Source organism: Lepus europaeus, chromosome 14 (assembly GCF_033115175.1).
Source record: "Lepus europaeus isolate LE1 chromosome 14, mLepTim1.pri, whole genome shotgun sequence".
Lineage (NCBI taxonomy): Eukaryota > Metazoa > Chordata > Mammalia > Lagomorpha > Leporidae > Lepus > Lepus europaeus.
The window spans coordinates 47,972,711-47,992,367 of record NC_084840.1 but is presented as its reverse complement, the minus strand read 5'-3'; the positions used below and the strand labels follow the sequence as shown (position 1 = coordinate 47,992,367).

Sequence of the window (19,657 nt, the reverse complement as noted above, 5' to 3'; positions counted from 1 at the left end):
TCTGGTTCACTCCCCAGATGCTTACAACAGTGGAGCTGGGCCAGGTTGAAGCCAGGAGCCAGGAACTCAATCCAGGTCTCTCATGTGGGTGGCAGGAGCCCAATTACTTGAGCCATCAGCTGCCACATCCCAAAGTACGAATTAGCAGGAAGATGGAATCACAGAGCTGGGACATGAACCAACTCATCTACACTCCTGCTCCTATAATTAGCCAGTTTTTAAAATGATTATCCTAGTTCACAGAACTCAAGAAGATAAAAATTTACAATGGCATTTTGACAAAGCACTTGATTAAATTGTAATATCACAGTTTTTTTTTTTATTTCCTCCAGTGCTCAGTTGAAATATTCCTAAAAGAGAGTTGTAAAAAACAAAACAAAACAAAACTTCTTTTAAAGAAAACACCTTGATTGATTCTAATAGGCCAGTCCATTTGGGAGCCCTTTAGATTGCTTTCTTTCCATTTTCCTATACTTTTGTTTATGTTACAAAATTGAACTGAAAGTCCTTTTAAGCTTATATAAAATAACATTCTCCCTGAAGAGACATATATTCCATGCATAAAAATCCATTTTATTTTTCTTGATAAAATATTTTCATGTTTCCTTCATTTAGTGGTTTCACACATATTTTAGGTTATACAAATTATTTTGGTATATATTTGTATATATATATTTTTTAATTTGACAGGTAGAGTTACAGACAGTGAGAGAGAGAGACAGAGAGAAAGGTCTTCCTTCCATTGGTTCGCCCCCCAAATGGCCGCCACGGCCAGTGCGCTGCGCTGATCCAAAGCCAGGAGCCAGGTGCTTCCTCCTGGTCTCCCACATGGGTGCAGGGGCCCAAGCACTTGGGCCATCCTCCACTGCCTTCCCGGGTCACAGCAGAGAGCTGGACTGGAAGAGGGGCAGCCGGGACTAGAACCCGGCACCCCTATGGGATGCCGGTGCTGCAGGCGGAGGATTAACCAAGTGAGCCACGGTGCTGGCCCCATGTATATCTTATATATAGTAGTAGTTATGCATGTTATGATAGACTACTGCTTTGCTACACTGTATATGTATGCGTGTGTATGTATGCATAAACTTGCAATTCTGGAAAGAATTTAGTGACTCAATATAGGTGAAGAGGAAACAACCTTAATCTTAAAATTATTTTTGTGCCTTTACAATTGTTGTCACCATGTGTATTAAAACCTACTGATGCTAAATAAACACATAAATAACTGATAAAAGTTACATAACATGTACATGTTAAAAACTGAAGTTTATATCTCCTACTGTTGGGGCCGGCATTGTGTGGTAATGGGTAAAGCTACCAGCTATGTGTCATCCAGTGATTTCATGATTGTGTGACTCTGAGAGCGCTTACTCAAACCTAAACGGTGCAGGTCAGTCACTCAGTGTGGCCTCCTGATGGCATCGGGAGATGGGGTAACACAAGATGCATGGCGTTGCTGCCAGCATCACGTGGCTCACTTTGTGGTAAGTTTTTATAAGTGGAGGGGGTTCACTCTGACACAACAATAAAAAGCATAGTACATACACAGACATACATAAGACATAGACATACATAAGCCACTCGCAAGTGCTCTGTACTGCACGTACTTGTATGCACCATGCTTTTAAAGGGCTGGAGGGGGCAGCACCACAAGCAAAGGCCTGAGCCGTGCACTGTGACGTTGCCGTGGCTACAACAGCACCAGGCGACAGGAAGTTTTCAGTCTTCCGGGCCCACCCTGGTGTATGCGGTTGGTCACTCACTGAAAGGTTGTTAGGCAGCACGTGACTGTGTGTTGTCAGTGCAGGGCACATGTAAAGCCGCTGTGAGTGCTGAGCCCTGGCCGGAGAGCTTCAGATCCATGCCCCCATGCTGGGACCGGCACCTCGCAGGCTCCCTTAACTGTACAAGGGCTTGCAGGCTAGAATGGGTGGCCGGAGCGAGTGCAGGGGCTGAGGAGGCAGCAAGGAGGGCGCTGGCCAGTCTGCAGCTCTTTTTTTTTTTTTTTTGACAGGCAGAGTGGACAGGGAGAGAGAGAGACAGAGAGGAAGGTCTTCCTTTGCCATTGGTTCACCCTCCAATGGCCACCGCAGCCGGCACACTGCGCTGATCCGAAGGCAGGAGCCAGGTGCTTCTCCTGGTCTCCCATGGGGTGCAGGGCCCAAGCACTTGGACCATCCTCCACTGCACTCCCGCGCCACAGCAGAGAGCTGGACTGGAAGAGGGGCAACCAGGACAGAATCCGGTGCCCCAACCAGGACTAGAACCCTGGGTGCCGGCGCTGCAGGCGGAGAATTAGCCTATTGAGCCGCGGCGCCAGCCCAGCCTGCAGCTCTTACTTAAGCTCGGTGCTCCATAACCATGTCTCATCCAGTACTCCCCGTCAAGGTGTGATGCAGTCTATTACTTGGCTCAGAAACGGTCAACTCTTGGGGCTAGCGCTGTGGCGTAGTGGGTAAAGCTGCCACTTGCAAAGCTGGCCTCCCATATGGGTGCCGGTTCAAGTCCCAGCTGTTCCACTTCCGATCCAGCTCCCTGCCAATGCACCTGGGAAAGCAACAGAAGATGGCCCAATTCCCTGGGTCCCTGCACCCACAAGGGAGACCTGGAAGAAGCTCCTGGCTCCTGCCTTTGGCCTGGCCTAGCCCTGGCCATTGCAGCCAATGGGGAGTGAATTAGCAGATGGAAGATCTCTCTCTCTCTCCTGGTCTCTCCCTCTCTCTGTAACTCTTTCAAATATATAAATAAAACTTTTTAAAAAGCTACATTATAATTTTTAATTTATTTTTTAAGATTCATTTTATTTATTTGACAGAATTACAGAGAGAGGTAGGCATGCAGAGAGAGAGAGAAAAAGAGAGAGAGAAGTCTTCCATCTGCTGTTTTACTCCCCAAATGGCTGCAATGGCCAGAGTTGAGCCAATCCAAAGTCAGGGAGCCAGGAGCTTCCTCTGGGTCTCCCACATGGATGCAGGGGCCCAAGGACTTGGGCCATCGTCTACTGCTTTCCCAGGCCACAGCAGAGAGCTGAATCGGAAGTGGAGCAGCCAGGACTCAAACCGGCGCCCATATGGGAAGCCGACACTGCAGGCTGGGGCTTTAACCCCCTGCTCCACAGCGCTGGCCCCCTGTCATTTTAAAAATTATTTGTGAGTCCGACAGAGCAAGGGTGAGAGCACTCCTATCTACTGATTCATTCCCTAAATGCCTGCAGCAGCTGGAGCCAGGACTGTAGCTAGGGACTCTGACATGGGACATAGTGTCCTAACCATGATGAAGTGCCCTGTGTCTGGAATATTAAATTTCCCAAAGTCTGTGTTCCTCACCTTACTATTTCTTCTGGGTAGCAGTTGTTAATTTTATTGATATATTCTTGAAGGAGAGAGCCAGGTTCTGCTTTTATTTGCTGAATCTTTTTGAGGCCACCACTTGTAACAAAAAATCTTCGAGCTTTGCTGTCGTGCGGTAGCACCTGCAATGACCAAGCACAGAAACAGGTCAGCCTTCCCACTCCAGGGCCCATTACTGCTGCCCAAAGTCATCACGGTGCATCTGAGAACACACGGAAGAGGACTTCCGCTCTCTGTACCTACAGTAGGATGGGCCCAAATCTGCTGGCAATGGGAGGTGAAATGTGCTCCTTCAGGAAATCCATTAAACTTTTTATGTTGTGGAGACAGAAGGAAGGCCGTGCCCATGAGCCAAGGTGCTGGAGATGGGCTCACAAGCATAAAACGCGAAGTTTACACGCACTCAAGTCACTGCGCTGCCTGCAGAATGAAAGGCAAGTGCCGGGACAGCGAGGCCAGGGCTCTGACCCCTGGTGCCCGTCGCCTGCCAAGCTCCATCCCAAGCTTTTGTTTCAGCGACACCAAAGCAGACCTGCTGGGCCACTTCTTGCTTTTGCCAGGGCCTCTTCTCTTCCTGGAAAGCCCTCCCACACCCACCACCTGCTCGTTTCCTTTGATTCTGGCTTACTCTCCTTTTTAAAACAGCCCAAGTGTTTCCTCTGTGAAGAAACCTCCTCTGGGACGCCCTTGGCCCAGGACGAGCTGGGTTCTCCCCGCCCCCACTCCCCAGCACTCTGTCAAACCGCTATCAGTGCATTACCGCATAAGATTTTAATTACCCGTTTATATGTCTGTCATGTGTCAATGTCAGTGAAGGCAGAAACTATGCATTCATTCATTCAGTGACTCATTCAGTCATTTCCCTCATGCCTACTGTCCAACAGATGCTCAACAGATGTTTAACAAATGAATGAGTTCACTAAGCAATAGGCAAAGAAAAGCAGATTAAGGAGATGTTGAAGAGATGGAAGAGGAGGAGAGAATCCATAAATCCAAGGGAAATTTTTAAAGAGTGACCAGTGAGAACTTAAAGGGGAAAAAAAAATCACTGCATTTGACAAGAGCGCTGCAGAATGAAGCGGAAACAGGTGCACTTGGAGGGTGGCTGTGGAGAGCAGATTACTACAGTTGTGAGTATGAAAGTCAAGCCAAACAGGAAAATTTCAGGAAGAGGCAGGTGTTGTGGTGCAGCTTCTTAAGCAGCCACCTGCGACGCTGGCATCCCCTACAAGCAGCAGTTCAAATCCCAGCTGCTCCACTTCCAATCCAGCTCCCTGTTAATGCATCTGGAAAAGCAGTGGAAATGGCCCAAATGCTTGGTGCCTACATGCATGTGGGAGACCCAGATGAAGCTCCTGGCTCAGACCCAGCTGTTGTGGCTGTTTGGGGTGTGAACCAGCAGAAGAAAGATTTTCTCTCCCTCTCCCTCTCCCTCCCCCTCTCCCCCTCCCCCTCTCTCTTCTCCCTCTCCCTCTCCTTCTGCCCCCCTCCCTCTCTCCTCTTCTCCCTCTCCCCCCTCCCCCTCCCTCTCCCTCCTCTCCCTCTCCCCTCTCCCCCTCCCTCTCTCCCCCTCTCTCTCCTCTCCCTCCCCCTCCCTCTCCCCCTCCCCCTTTTCCCCCTGAGATGGCTTCAGCAATGCAAAATGGCTGCTTCCCAGGAGCCCAGTGCTGAAGGCACTGCTGGAGGCACGGCTGGAGGTCCTGGCAGGGTCCCTTTCACAGAGCACCTAGAACCGGTCTGCTTACCTGAAGGGCCTGCTTGCAATGCTGTAGAGATATACGGCTTTTGTTTGTTATTTACAGAAATGTAGCATGCAAACAGTCGTGCATTTATTATAGCATTAAAGCTATTAAAATGAAATTGCTCCCCTCTGTTTAAGAAAAACATTTTAATATAATCACTTGCACGTTTTATTATTTACAAAATGACTTTTTGGTTATTTCTGGTATTAGAGTGTTCCATAGGTTGGTATCACATTCTTTTTTTTTTTTTTAAGGTTTATTTATTTGAAAGTCAGAGTTACACAGAGAGAGGAGAGGCAGAGAGAGAGAGAGAGAGAGAGAGTCTTCCATCTGCTGGTTCACTCCCCAAATGGCAGCAACGGCCGGAGCTGCGCCAATCCAAAGCCAGGAGCCAGGAGCTTCTTCCAAGTCTCCCATGCGGGTGCAGGGGTCCAAGGACTTGGGCCATCTTCCACTGCTTTCCCAGGCCATAAGCAGGGAGCTGGATCAGAAGTGGAGCAGCCGGGACTCAAACCAGTGCCCATATGGGATGCCGGTGCTTCAGGCCAGGGCATTAACCCACTGTGCCACAATACCAGCCCCTGGGATCACATTCTTAAAAGTGGAATATCTTTTATCTCTACAATGATTCTGTGAAATAAGCATGCTTAGTATTCCCATTCTGTGGGTAAGTTAGCTAAGGGGAGACTCATGAGCTCTGACTCCAGGGCCAGGGCGCACTCCTGCTGTGCTCCATCACCCATGCAGAACGTGTGGAGCACAGGGTGACAGTCACCCGAGCACCAAGCACTGTGCTGGTGCAGCCGTTCTCTCATCCCTTGTGCCATCAGGGGTCCCATCTGTGGTGGTGCCCACCTCCTGCAGCCTGAACCTCCTTCCTTAGCACCAGTGACTGCCACTTATAAGATCTCAGCAGTGTCCCCCAGGGAGGGCGACTTCTTTGTATTAAGAAGTTTCTATGGGCTGGCGCCATGGTTCACTTGGCTAATCCTCTGCCTGCGGCACCGGCACACCGGGTTCTAGTCCTGGTTGGGGCACCAGTTCTGTCCCGGTTGCTCCTCTTCCAGTCCAGCTCTCTGCTGTGGCCAGGGAGTGCAGTGGAGGATGGCCCAGGTCCTTGGGCCCTGCACCTGCATGGGAGACCAGGGGAAGCACCTGGCTCCTGCCTTCGGATCGGGGCAGCGCGCCGGTTGTGGCGGCCATTGGGGGGTGAACCAATGGAAGGGAGACCTTTCTCTGTCTCTCTCTCTCTCACTGTCTACTCTGCCTGTTTAAAAAAAAAAGAAGTTTCTATGTGTTGACATACTACTTACTTCTTGGGAACATTGAGAGAGAGAGAGAGAGGCTGTGAAGGACACGGGAGGGAGCGGGGGTGTTTTGTTTGTGGGTGAACTGTACGAGCTGTGCTCCTGCCCCGTCATCGCAGAGCCTGGTGCAGGAGCAAGCACAAGCCATCAGGGCAGTGGCGCTCCCTCGCCTCCTGGCGCAGACTGGTCTCCCACCTTGCTGAACTGTTCCAGCACGTGCTTCAGGATGCTGGGGGGTGCGTCCTGCAGGAGGGGCTCCAGGGCTGGGACGTGGGTGCACTTCTGCAGGATGTTCTTCATGGATTTCTCACACTGCGGAGACACAAAGCCAAATGTATGCGAAAGCGAGGGGTCAGCGGGAGCGCCACAAGAATCCGTGTCCCACATTCCTGGAGTTGGAAGATCAACTCAATTCCCCAGTCTCTCCTGGGACGGTCTTTGTTTTTAAAAATAGCGGTCGGGGGCGGCGGCAAGATGGCGGAATAGGAAGGGAGCACATTGAGAGTTCGGCAAGACAGAGGTTAGTAAAAGTGGAGATACTGCAGGGTCAAGGAAGAGTAGGGGAAGAAACAGCAGAGGAAACTCTTCCGGAACTAGTGATTCACAGTGGACCTGCGTGGAGAGCGTGGGAGCCCAAGTTCGGGACACCAGCGGCAGACTCAACGCACCAGCGCTGGAATGCGAGGTGAGCCGAACCTCCATAGCCTGAGACACCAGTGGGCAAGTGGAAAGAGGAGACTAGAGGGAACGAGGCTTGAAACTCCGTGGGGAAAAGTTCACCAGGCTGACTAGAAGAGAGAGAGGAAAAATTAAAAAAAAAGTGACCGATACGGACACGAGTTTCTCTCTCTCCGCTCACCTCTCAAAGGCAAGCAAGACAGAGCAGGCGCCATTTTGGACATACATCATAAGCAGGGCGACCTCAGGTCTGCACCGGCCCTGAGCCTAGCAAAAACACCTGACTCTGGGGGGAGGGGTGAAATAACAGGAGATTAGCATCTAACTTGGCAACCCAGTGGGAGACTGCAGGAGAATTGGAGCCCACACTGAGGGCAGCAGAGATTCCCTGTGTGGTTCTTGGGAAAGAGTTTCCGATCTCTGGCTCCTGTGGGTATATCCTTCGCCTGCTAACTACCTCCAATTATGTTCAGCTGTGCGGAATTACTTCCCTTTTGAATCAAAAAAAAAAAAGAAAAAAAAAAAGAAAGAAAGAGATTTACCACGCCTAACCTGGGAGTGTCATCTTTGACACACCCTCAAACCTGAGGAACCAAACACAGCTCTCAGGCCACACTCATCTCAAGCCTCTAAGGCTCCACTGAAAGCAGACAGTCCACTTAATATAGAGCCATAGTGTAACAAGAAAAAACACCCCAGTGAAGAAACCAAATATCTCCAACATGCCAAACAACAAACACAAAAACCAAGCTAACAAGAACAAGGAAGAAACTATGATGCCCCCAAATGAAAAAGACACCCTAATTCAAGATTATGAAGATGATGAGATCGAAGAAATGCAAGAAGCGGATTTCAAAAAATTGATAAGAACATTAAGAAGTTCTCAAAAACAAATTCTTGAACTACAGAAATCCTTCATGGACAAGATAGAAAATCTCTCTCATGAAAATGAAATATTAAGGAGGAATCAAAATGAAATGAAACAACTAGTGGAACAAGAAACTCTGATAGTGACTAGAAATCATAATGAAATGAAGAGTTCAATAGATCAAATGACAAACACATTAGAGAGCCTTAAAAACAGAATGGGCGAAGCAGAAGAGAGAATATCAGACTTAGAAGACAGAGAACAGGAAAGGAAACAGGCAAACCAAAGAAAAGAAGAAGAAATTAGAAATCTAAAAAATATTGTCGGGAATCTACAGGATACTATTAAAAAACCCAACATTCGGGTTCTAGGAGTTCCTGAAGGCATGGAGAGGGAGAAAGGATTAGAAGGCATTTTCAGTGAGATACTAGCAGAAAATTTCCCAGGTTTGGAGAAGGACAGAGGCATCTTAGTACAGGAAGCTTATAGAACCCCTAATAAACATGACCAAAAGAGATCCTCACCACGACACATTGTAATCAAACTCACCACAGTGAAACATAAAGAAAAGATCCTAAAAGGTGCAAGAGAGAAACGTCAGATCACTCTTAGAGGATCTCCAATTAGACTCACAGCAGACTTCTCATCAGAAACCCTACAAGCTAGAAGGGAATGGCGAGACATAGCCCAGGTACTAAGAGAGAAAAACTGCCAGCCCAGAATACTATATCCTGCAAAGCTCTCATTTGTGAATGAAGGTGAAATTAAGACTTTTCATAGCAAACAGAAACTGAAAGAATTTGTTGCCACTCATCCTGCCCTGCAAAAGATGCTTAAAGATGTCTTACACACAGAAACACAGAAACATGGTCACCAATATGAAAGAAGGTAAAGGAAGGAAACCTCACAGCAAAAGATCACAGGAAGCTCAATTTCTCTTTGACATAGAATTAAACTCTGATGCTCTGTTAAAGCAATGTGTTAAAGTAATCTATTATGTTCTCTTGATGTCTGTTAAATTCTAATTGTTCAAAAACAGCTGAATTTTTATTAAGAGCTATGGGTTACTTAAATATGTGCTTATTTTCAAAGATTTGAAGAATCACCTTGTAACAATGATCAAATTTGGTCTATGTTATGTCATGATATTAAGGAATCTTATTTCAAGCAGATATTTTGGATTTTGAGCCTTCTTGGCATTCTTGACAGGCATTCAAAAAAATCAACGTTTCAAACAATCTGGACTCTAAAATTTCCAGTGTGTGACCTGAATCTGTGTATCATATGTTTTAAACTTGTTGGTAGAAAGAAACTAAAAACATTTTATATGGTTGTGCTTAAGTTTACTGGTTAAACAAACTACACCATGTTAGATATTTGAGGTGTTTTCAAATACATGATTCTTAAAATTTATAGAAGGCATTGGACCTTCTGGTAAATGTTTTCTTAAGTTGTTATCTAATGGTTGAAACGGTTTGCTAAGTATTCATGTAATATTGCTATTGTCAGCAAGCGATCTAAGGTTGAAACTGTTTGCTAAGTATTCATGTAATATTGCTATTGTCAGCAAGCGATCTAAGACCTGCTCCCTCATTTCTCTATTCTAAGCCCAACTAGTTCTTTCATTTCTCTATTCTCTTCAAGGTAGGAAACTAATTCTATTATGAAGGAAACTGTAGGACACACAATTTAATCTTTAGACCTTATAAAAGAGATGGCTAACATTTTTCTGTAATAGCATAGCCAAAATAAGAACTTAAATAATAATCTCATAGCTAGATTCACTTCGCCATCAGCAAAGTATACAGTAAGTAGAAAAAACCTCCCTTTCAGACCAAAGGGAAAGAAAGTTTTAAAGTGAGAATATAATTTTCCTCATGGGCATTGTCTACCTTAGAAAAACTACTACAGAACATGCCTGTGACTATAGACCTGTAGTTCAGGCCACCGAAGAATAGAGATGGGACTTGGGCACTCCCTTGACTTGCATCCTCTGATCTGCTTTAACACAAACCAGGAGGAAAAGAAAGCTAGGCATCAGAAGCAATGGGTGGCAGGCCTATTAATGGCTGATCTGTACAGTGATCTGCCCTCAAGGAGACCCAACAGGCTAGTCCACTGCAGTGGCTTTCAATGTGGTAAGCCTGGGCTTCAGCAGAAGTCAGCTTGTGAAGAGCCCTGGCAGCTCTGCCAAGAGTTGGATCACTGGAAATGGACCTGCCCTGGAGTTGAAGGATGCCCAGGTCAGAGCCACAGATCTTATTGGCTCCAAGCTGAAAAGCCCTTCACTCAGCCCAACTTCCAAAGTGACCACTGCAGCTGAGGGTATGGCCAAGTAGGGTCAGCAACATTGAAGGCAGAACTGTAAATTTCTTGTTAGAGATGCCACCTGCCTTGACCTGGCCAGCTCTCCTCCCAGGCCAGCCAAGTAATGAAAGTCAACAGAGTGCCTTCCCCTAGGAGGTTCACACCTCCCTTAGGATGTACCCCATGTGAATAGATAGATAGGTCTGGGCCTCTTAACTTACAAGGCCTAAAGCCCACCAGATTATTATCAAGCCCCTTCTGTCAGGTTCTATTTGCCTCTCAATCAGAAAACTTAATTGTAGCTTAGACATCACCTTTCTTAGCTCCTCTAATAATGACTCTGTCCTTTGTTCTAGACCCTGTCTAGCGCACTTGGGCCTCATTCCTTTGTAATCATAATCTCTACTCTACCACCAATGGCTCTACTCCCAACCTGTGTGTACTGATGGTCCTCTTCCCCACTTCATGCTGTATAATTGTTCAAACCTGGTAAATGCCACTCTTAGGATCATTGGTTACTATCCTCACCCTGTCTTTTATGACCTTGTCTAAATATGATCAGAGTCGGCAAACTTGGAAGGCTTCCATAGCCTTGGCAACTCATGACGACAGCCTAGGGTGGTTACTGGCGCCATAAACTAGAGTGTCAATTTGTTGGGTCAACAACAGGAGCCACTGTGCACTTGCTCCTCATGTGGGATCTCTGTCCTTAATGTGCTGTACATTGTGATTTAATGCTATAACTAGTACTCAAACAGTATGTTTCACTTTGTGTTTCTATGTGGGTGCAAACTGTTGAAATCTTTATACTAAATTGATCTTCTGTATATAAAGAGAATTGCAAATGAATCTTGATGTGAATAGAAGGGGAGAGGGAGCGGGAGAGGGGAGGGTTGCGGGTGGGAGGGAAGTTGTGGGAGGGGGAAGCCATTGTAATCCATGAGCCGTACACTGGAAATTTATATTCATTAAATAAAAGTTAAAAAAATAAAAAAAATAAAAAATAAATAAATAAAAATAGCGGTCGGGAAAACACCTTCTACTTTTGATTAGTTTTTTCACAGACTACCTTGACAATGGTCTTGGTGTTAAATCATAAAATGTATAGTGTATAATTGAGCTCTTAAAATACCTATGAGGAAATTAAAGTTGTAAGGCATAAAGTTAGAGCCCATAAATTCACACATTTTTATTTTATTAATGTAGAAGTTTATATGTATTGAAAGTGTGAAATAACTAATATTCAATTTCTTCCAGTCGACAACAGGGAGAAAATGACTTTGTTATAGAATGCCATTATCAGGTATTCTACATTCACCGAAGATTTCCCAGCTTACGTGCACGTGGTCAGAAATGTGCAGTGCGTGCACCGCTCACTGAGCATTTGCAGATAGCTGCCACAAGGCATAGGCAGAAATTTCCACATTCACGGATGGAAGCAAAACTCATCGAATCTACTGCATTGCTGAGAGACGCTCCTCTCAACAACAGCCAATGTGCCGCTCCCAAGCAAAAGAACAGGTGCCACACGTACCTCTCCCACTCCCCTGGCATTCTTCCCTCTTTCAAAGCGACACCACACGGTACTGTCCCCTGGTCCCCCCTCCAAAACTGCAGCCAGCTCCAAGGCCGGGCTGTTGCTGCTTCGTTTCTTTGTATGAAAGGCTGCCTCCTCCTCTGTGGGAAGCTTTACAACGAGCAGTGTGTCTGTGGCTGTTCGGTACCAGAATCCACATCTGCCTGTGAAGTTCGGGGCCTCAGTGCAGCCTCAGGGCCCTCCTGTTTCCCTGTTCTCACTCTAGGCCTCAGCCAGTCAGGCTTTCTGGGATCAGGGTGTTGCTCCTGAACGCTTAGCAGTGCTCTTAGACTCAAACAGCCTTTTTATTTTCATACCATGAATTTTATAATTGATAAGTGGGTTCAGAAAAACTTTCATAGCACATTTGTGCTATCAGTAAAAGATCTCTTAAATGTAAGGTTTCCCAGAGACCCAAACTAAAGAGTCTTATAACCTCTTTCCTCTCCACATATTTGTCTTCAAATGTTGTTTTATAAATTAGATTAAATAATGTACGAAATGCAGTCCAACCGTTTTCCACAAGTAGAACAAACCAACACCGGCATGAAACGCACTTCTCAACACACCTGGGTACCGTAAGCACCTCTGCAAACCATCTGCAGTCTACCCTAACTGCTTCCGGTGACATGAGCTACTGACGCAGAGCAGAAGTCACATCACTGAGTCCTACTCGAGCTGCTGTCAGTTACAAGGAAGAACTCTAGAGAGGATCCCCATGACACAAGAAATTCACTGAGCTTCACTGTTTTTCATCTGGAAGAAATGGGCTTGGGCCGGCACTGTGGCGTCATGGGTTAAGCCATCCCATATGGGGGCCTGCTAGAGTGCCAGCTGCTCCACTTCCAATCCAGCTCCCTACTAATGGCCGGGAAAAGCAGCGGAGGATGGCCCAAGCGTTTGGACCCCTGCAGCCACATGAGAGACAAAGAAGAAGCTCCTGCCTCCTGGCTTTAGCCTGGCCCCAGCTGTTGCAGCCATTTGGAGAGTGACAGCAGCTGGAAGACCTCTCTCTCTTTGTAACTCTGCCTTTCAAATAAATAAAACAAATCTTTTTTTTTTTTTAAAGAATCAAAGTTATCTAAGCCTCCTAAATATAAGGAGAAATTCTTTTTATTAAAAAAAAAGAAAGAAAGAAATATGTTCAATTTACAACTATATTTTTCCAGGTAAGAATGTACTCACATGCTGTGATCAATAATCAGCTGTAGCATCCAGCATGAAAGAAATATTAGCTAGTTGAGATTTTTAGAAAAACATTTATTTTTACTTATTTGAAAGACAGAGTTACAGAAAAAGGCAGAGAGAGAGAGAGAGAGAGGTCTTCCATCTCTGGTTCACTCCCCAGGTGGCCAAAGTGGTTGGAGCTGAGCCAATCTGAAGCTAGGTGTCAGGAGCTTCTTCTAGGTCTCCCACGTGGGTGCAGGGGCCCGAGGACTTGGGCCATCTTCCACTGCTTTCACAGGCACTTTAGCACAGGCACTGGATCAGAAGTGGAACAACTGGGACTCGAACCAATGCCCATATGGGATGCCAGTGCTACAGGTCGGGGCTTTAACCTGCTGTGCCACAGCACCAGCCCCTAATTGAGATTTTGTTTACATGTCTAATTCTGACCTTGAGATCTTTTAACAACTTTACTGAGATATAATTTACATACCATAAATTCACGCAGTTCAAGTACACAGTTGATGATTTTTAGTAAGTTGATAAAACTGTACAATCATCTCCACAATCTAATTTACGTATGCTTTCATCTTCCCCAAAAAGAAACCCCATGCCTATTTTAGGTGTTTCCTAGTCTCTCCTCCCACAACCCCCAGCCACCTGCAGGCAACTACTAATCTATTTCTGTCTCAATAAATTCGGCTGCTCTGGATGATTCATAGAAATGAAATCACACAATATGCGAACTTTTGTGCCTGCCTCTTTCACTGAATATCATGTTCGTAAGGTTCACCCTGGACAAAGTATGCATCAGCACTTCCTTCTTTGTCATTATCAAACAGGACTGCGTTATACAGATTTACCACATCTCGCTTATCCATTCACCAGTTGGTGGACACTTGGGATGCTTCCACTTTGGGCTTTTATGAATAATTCTGCTATGAAGATTCATATACAAGTCTGTGTGTCTCAAATGTTTTTGTCTCTCTTGGGTGGACACCTGGGAGTGGGGTTGTTGAGTAATGATGACACATTTACGTTTAATATTTTGAGGAATGGCCAACATTGTCAGTGTGACTGCAGCATCGGACATTCTCACCAACAGTGGGAGTGGGTTCAAGGTTCTCCACATGGTGGTCAGCACTTAATTATTTTCAGGTTGATCGATTACAGGATTCCTGTGCTTGTGAAGTAGTACCATTATTTTTTAAAGTTTTTTAAATTTTATTTATTTCATTTATTTGAGAGGTAAAGAAGTAGAGATAAGAGAAAGGGAGAGACAGACAGACAGAGCTCTCATTTGCTGGTTCATTTCCAAAATGCCCATACCAGCCGGGGCTGGGCCGGGCCAGGCCTATCCTAAGCTGGGCCCTATCTGAGCCATACCTGTCTCATCTGGAGGTACATCAGCAAGAACCTGGAATCAGGAACAGAGCTGGAGTCAACCCAGGCATCCCAACAGGCAGTTTAACTGCTGTGTCAAACACCCACCCCTCCTTAGGCTTTTGATTGCATTTCCTTGGTGACTAAAGGTGTTAAACCGCTTTTCAAGTGCTAATTGGTTATTTGTATACCTTCTTTGGTAATCAGGGTACTTGCTTTCCTATTACTGAGTTTCGTTTTGTTTTCCTTTTAAGATTTATTTATTTGAAAGGCAAAGTTACAGAGAGGGAGAGGAACAGGGAGAAGCAGAGGCAGAGAAAGAGGTCTTCCATCCACTAGTTCACTCCCCAAATGGCCACAATAGCCAGGGCTGGGTCAGGCCAAAGTCAGGAGCCAGGAGCTTCTTCTGGGTCTTCCACATGGGTGGCAGGGGCCTAAGCACTTGGACCATCTGCTGCTGCTTTCCCAGGCTCATTAGCAGAGAACTGGATGGGAAGTGGAGTGGGTGGGACTTGAACCGGTGTCCACATAGGATGTCGATGCTTCAGAAGGTGGCTTTACCCACTAGGCCACAGTGCCTGGCCTCCTTTTGTTGAGTTTTAAGAGCTCTTTATATTTTTTAAATACAAGTCATTTGTTACATATGAGTGCAAATATTTTCTCCAAGTTTGTAAAGCTTACCTTTTCACTTTCTTAAAGGTGTTAAAAAAAAAAACAGCCTTAATTCACTTTATTGCTCTTCTGTAAAAACCCATGTTGTAGCCACAAGTGGAGCCAGGGTCCTCAGCATAAACTCTCTGGAGTGGGTCTTCACAAGATGCTCAGTGAGTTCCTGACAGGGAAACTTGGAGGACAGTGCCTTTCCAGAGGTCAGGGGTCAGAGAGCTGGAGGCCTTGCAGGTAGCATCAGAGGTGTCCTTGGCAAGGCTGCCCAGGATGGCAGTACAGCCCTTGGCTGAGGTGTAGCAGTCATCAGCTTCTTGAGGACAGGGGTCAAGATTTTGCCAGTGCCTCTGGGAGTGGGGATGAGGCACCAGCACAGAGCCACGGCATGCAAGGCCTAGTGTGGGGCTGGCTGATCTTCCCCCAGTAGCCTCTCCATACGGGCACAGTGGAGAGCTTGGCCTGATGACAGCCCCTCACATGGTAGTGGCTACCTCCTTGGAGCACTTCACACCCAGGTCGACATGACCATGACCGTTGTAGTCCCTGATGGCGACAAATAATCTTCAAACCCTCATCCTTGAGGGATGCCCTCCAGAAAAAGCCAATGATCTCAGACTCCTTGATGAGCAGGACGAAGAGATGGATCTCTTCCAGGGACTTGGTCTTCATGTCTTTGGCCAGGTGACCCAACTTAGTGACGGGGAGCCACTCCTTGTGCTTGATCTTGCCTTCGTGAGCTCCACAAGCCTCTGCCCCAGCCCCGACCTTGACTGTGATGATGGACCCCAATGCCACTGCTGAAGCCTCCCATTCCAAGGGCCCCCATGGCCTCCAGGCCCTCCTGCTGCATCAGCATCATCCACCAATTGGTATTCTCTTGGAGAAGCTTAATGATGTCTTTTAAGCATCAAAGTTTTTAATTTTTGATGAAACTTCATTTTTTTTTTCACTTGTGCTATAGGTGTCATATCTAAGAAATCACCCAGTCCAAGGTCACAATGATTTGCTCCTTATGTTTGTAGTCATAAGGCTTATATTTAGATCTGTGATGGGAGTTAATTCTGGTGTGTGGTGTGAGGTAGGGGTCTGGCTTAGTCAGCTTTTCTTTGCCACAACGAAATACCTGAGGCAGGACACTTACCAGAGAAAGAGGATCTTCTTTTGGAGGCTGAAAGTCCAAGATCAGATGGCCTTATTTGTTTGACTGATGGTGACTCTAACTGTATCACAATATGGTGGAAAGCATCATAGTGTGAGCATGTGTGAGAGGAGGCCATCACAAGACTAGACAGGAAACAAAAGAGGCCGGCTGGGGCCACACTTGGGCTTTTATAACAACCCTCTCAGGAGAACTACCTTCTAAGGCACAGCCCCTCTGACTGCCTAAAGATTCCATCATCTCCCAACATTACCACCTGGGGATTAAGCCTTCAACACAAGGGCCTCTGGGGAACATTCTGCATCCAAGCCATAGCAAAGTCCAAATTAATATTTCTGCATGAGGCTATAAGTGCTCTGGCACCATTCATTGCAAAGACTAGCCTTTCCATGTTAAGTTCTTTGGCACCTTTGTGAAAAGCCAACTGACTATAAAAGGATTTACCTAAGATTGTCCATTCAATTCCATTGATAAATATGTCTTTCTGTGAACAGTTACCACATTATCTTGATTCTGAGCCTGTATCAGTGGCTTTGTGGTACATTTTAAAATTGGATAATGTAAAAAACACAGTAAGTGACAGCACTTTTTTTTTTAACCTCAACACACATAAAAATGCTAATAAAATAGAATTGCAAATACTTGCTACCACTTCAATTCTTTGTCACAGAAAATGGAAATAACAAGAAACACTCATTGTTGCTTTCCTTAAAGGGTGTTTCTTGATGAAAACTGCCTAAAATGTTTCAAGAGTTTCTTACCATAAAGTTAATTTTGTCCTGAAAGTATTCTGGCCCGAAGAGTTTCAGTGATTGAATGGAGGGAGAATCAGGAGTAAGTCTTCCTGACCTTGATCAGACAAAGCCTTCTTAGATTTAACACCAAAAACACAACAATAAAACTACATAAATTTAATTTCCTTAAAATTTACAATTCTTGTGCTACAAACAATACCATCAAGAAAGTTTTAGACAACTCACAAGAGAAAATACATACCAATCATGCATCTTATGAGAACCTGTAAAGAACTCTCTAAAAACTCAGTATTAAAAAGATAAATGGGGGGCAGTGTGGCTCAGTAGGTTAATCCTCTGCCTGCGGCACTGGCATCCCATATGGGTACCAGCTCTAGTCTCAGCTGCTCCCCTTCCAATCCAGCTCTCTGCTGTGGCCTGGGAAAGCAGTGAAAGATGGCCCAAGTCCTTGGGCCCCTTCATTTGTTTGGGAGACCTGGAAGAAGCTCTTGGTTCCTGGCTTTGGATCAGTCCAGCTCTGGCCATGGCAGTCATTTGGGGAGTGAACCAACAGAATGGAAGACCTCTCTCTCCCTCTCTTTCCCTCCTTCTCTAGGTCTGTAACTCTACCTCTCAAATAAATAAACAAATAAATTTTTTTTAAAAAGTTCACTAAAAAAATAAAAAATAAAAAGGTAAATAGCGGCCAGCAGTGTGCCACAGCCAGTAAAGTTGCCACTCACATTGCCTGCATCCATGTGGGTACAAGTTCGAGTTCCAGCGCTCCACTTCCTGTCTGGCTCCCTGCTAATGTGCCTGGGAAAGCAGCAGAAAATGGCCCAAGTCCTTGGGACTCAGCACCCACATGGGAGACACAGATGAAGATCCTGGCTCATGGATTCAGCCTAGCCTAGCCTTGGCCATTGTGGCCATTTGGGGAGTGAACCAGAGGATAGAATCTGTGTGTGTGTGCGTGTGTGTGTGTCCCTCTCTCTGTATCTCTGACTTTCAAATAAATAAATACATCTTCAAAAATAAAATGAAATAGGGGCCCATGCTGTGGCATAGTAGGTTAAGCCTCCGCCTGTAGCACTGACATTTCATATGGGTGCCAGTTTGAGTACCAGCTGCTCCACTTCCTTTTTTTTTTTTTTTTTTAAGATTTTATTTATTTGAGAGGTAGAGTTACAGAAACTGAGAGGAAGAGACAGAGAGAAAGGTCTTCCTTCTCCTGGTTCACTCCCCAAATGTTGCAACGGCTGAAGCTGCACTGATCCGAAGCCAGGAGCCAAGAGCTTCTTCCAGGTCTCCCACATGGGTGCAGGGGCTCAAGCACGTGGGCCATTTTCTACTGCTTTCCCAGGCTATAGCAGAGAGTTGGACTGGAAGAGGAGCAGCGCCCATATGGGATGTCAGCACTGCAGGAGGAGGATTAACCAACTGTGCCACGGCACCAGCCCCTCCACTTCCAATCCAGTTCTTTACTAACGGCCTACGAAAGCAGTGGAAGATGGCCCAAGTGTTTGGGCCCCTGCACCTATGTGGGAGACATGGAAGAAGCTCCTAGCTTCAGATCAACTCAGCTCTGGTCATTCTGGCCATCTGGGAAGTAAACCAGTGGATGGAAGACCTCTCTCTCTGTCTCTCCCTCTCTCTGTCTGTAACTCTGCCTCTCAAATATATAAATAAATATTAAATAAATAAATAAGTAAATAAATACAATGAAATAAAAAATAAAAAGGTAAATAACCCAATTTTAGCATGGGCAAAGGATTTGAATATACATTTCTCCAAAGAAGACATCTGAGTGGCCAAAACATGCATGGAAAGATTTTCAGTATCATTAGCTATTAGGGAGCTGCAAATCCAAAACCATGAGACTGCAATTCACACTAAGATGGCTCTCAGCAAAAATAAAGATGATAACAAACGCTGCCGAGGTTGAGGAAAAGTTAGAACCCTCTTACATTGCTGGTGGTAATGTCAAATGGTACAGCCACATTGGAAAATGGTTTGGCAGTTCCTCACAATGTTACACAGAGTCACCAGTGACTCAGAGATTCCAGCTGTAGAAACAAAGATACTCAAAAAGTTTATGGAAGAATATAATTAAAAGATGTATTTATTCTGCTGTAAAAATCCCCACAATCGACAATCATGCACAGTTTTTTCATAGTATGCATTTTTCCATGAATTTTTTGAAGACCCCCACATATACTCAGTAGAAATGAAAATACACATCCACACAAAAACTTGATCAATAATCTTCACGGCAACACTACTCATCATAGCCCAAAAGCGGAAATGATCCAATACCCATCAACTAGTGAGGCTATGAATAAACCAAATGTGCTATGTTAATACCATGGGATATTATTTAGCAGTGAAAAGGAACAAAATACTGATATACACAACACGGAGGAACCTTGAAACTCAGACTAAGCAGCAAAGAAGCTATCTGAATGATCCTGTGAGTCCATCTAAATGACACGTGCAGAAGAGGCAAATCCGGAGAGAGAGAGTGAATTAATGGCTGCTGGAGAGAGGCATAGGGGATGTGGAGTGACTGTTAACGGGTACAGCATTTCTTTTGTAGAGATTGAAATGTTCTAAAATTAGGTTGTACTGATGAGTTCACAGTTCTGTCAACACACTAAAAACCACTGAATTGCACACTTTAAATGGGTAAATTATAATGATACATGTACTACTATTAAAAC

At 45.4% G+C, this 19,657-nt stretch overlaps 1 protein-coding gene across 1 annotated transcript in view; it reads right to left on the bottom strand.

Moving 5' to 3' along the window:
• The window catches only part of SPAG6 (sperm associated antigen 6), an 83,814-nt gene that overhangs the window by 3,943 nt on the left and 60,214 nt on the right, over positions 1 to 19,657 (bottom strand). Inside the window, exons 9-10 of the mRNA XM_062211367.1 lie at positions 6,595 to 6,711; positions 3,327 to 3,472 (exon numbers count right to left, since the gene is read on the bottom strand). Coding sequence (XP_062067351.1) covers positions 3,327 to 3,472; positions 6,595 to 6,711 — 263 coding nt within the window. The remainder of the gene's footprint in view (positions 1 to 3,326; positions 3,473 to 6,594; positions 6,712 to 19,657) is intronic.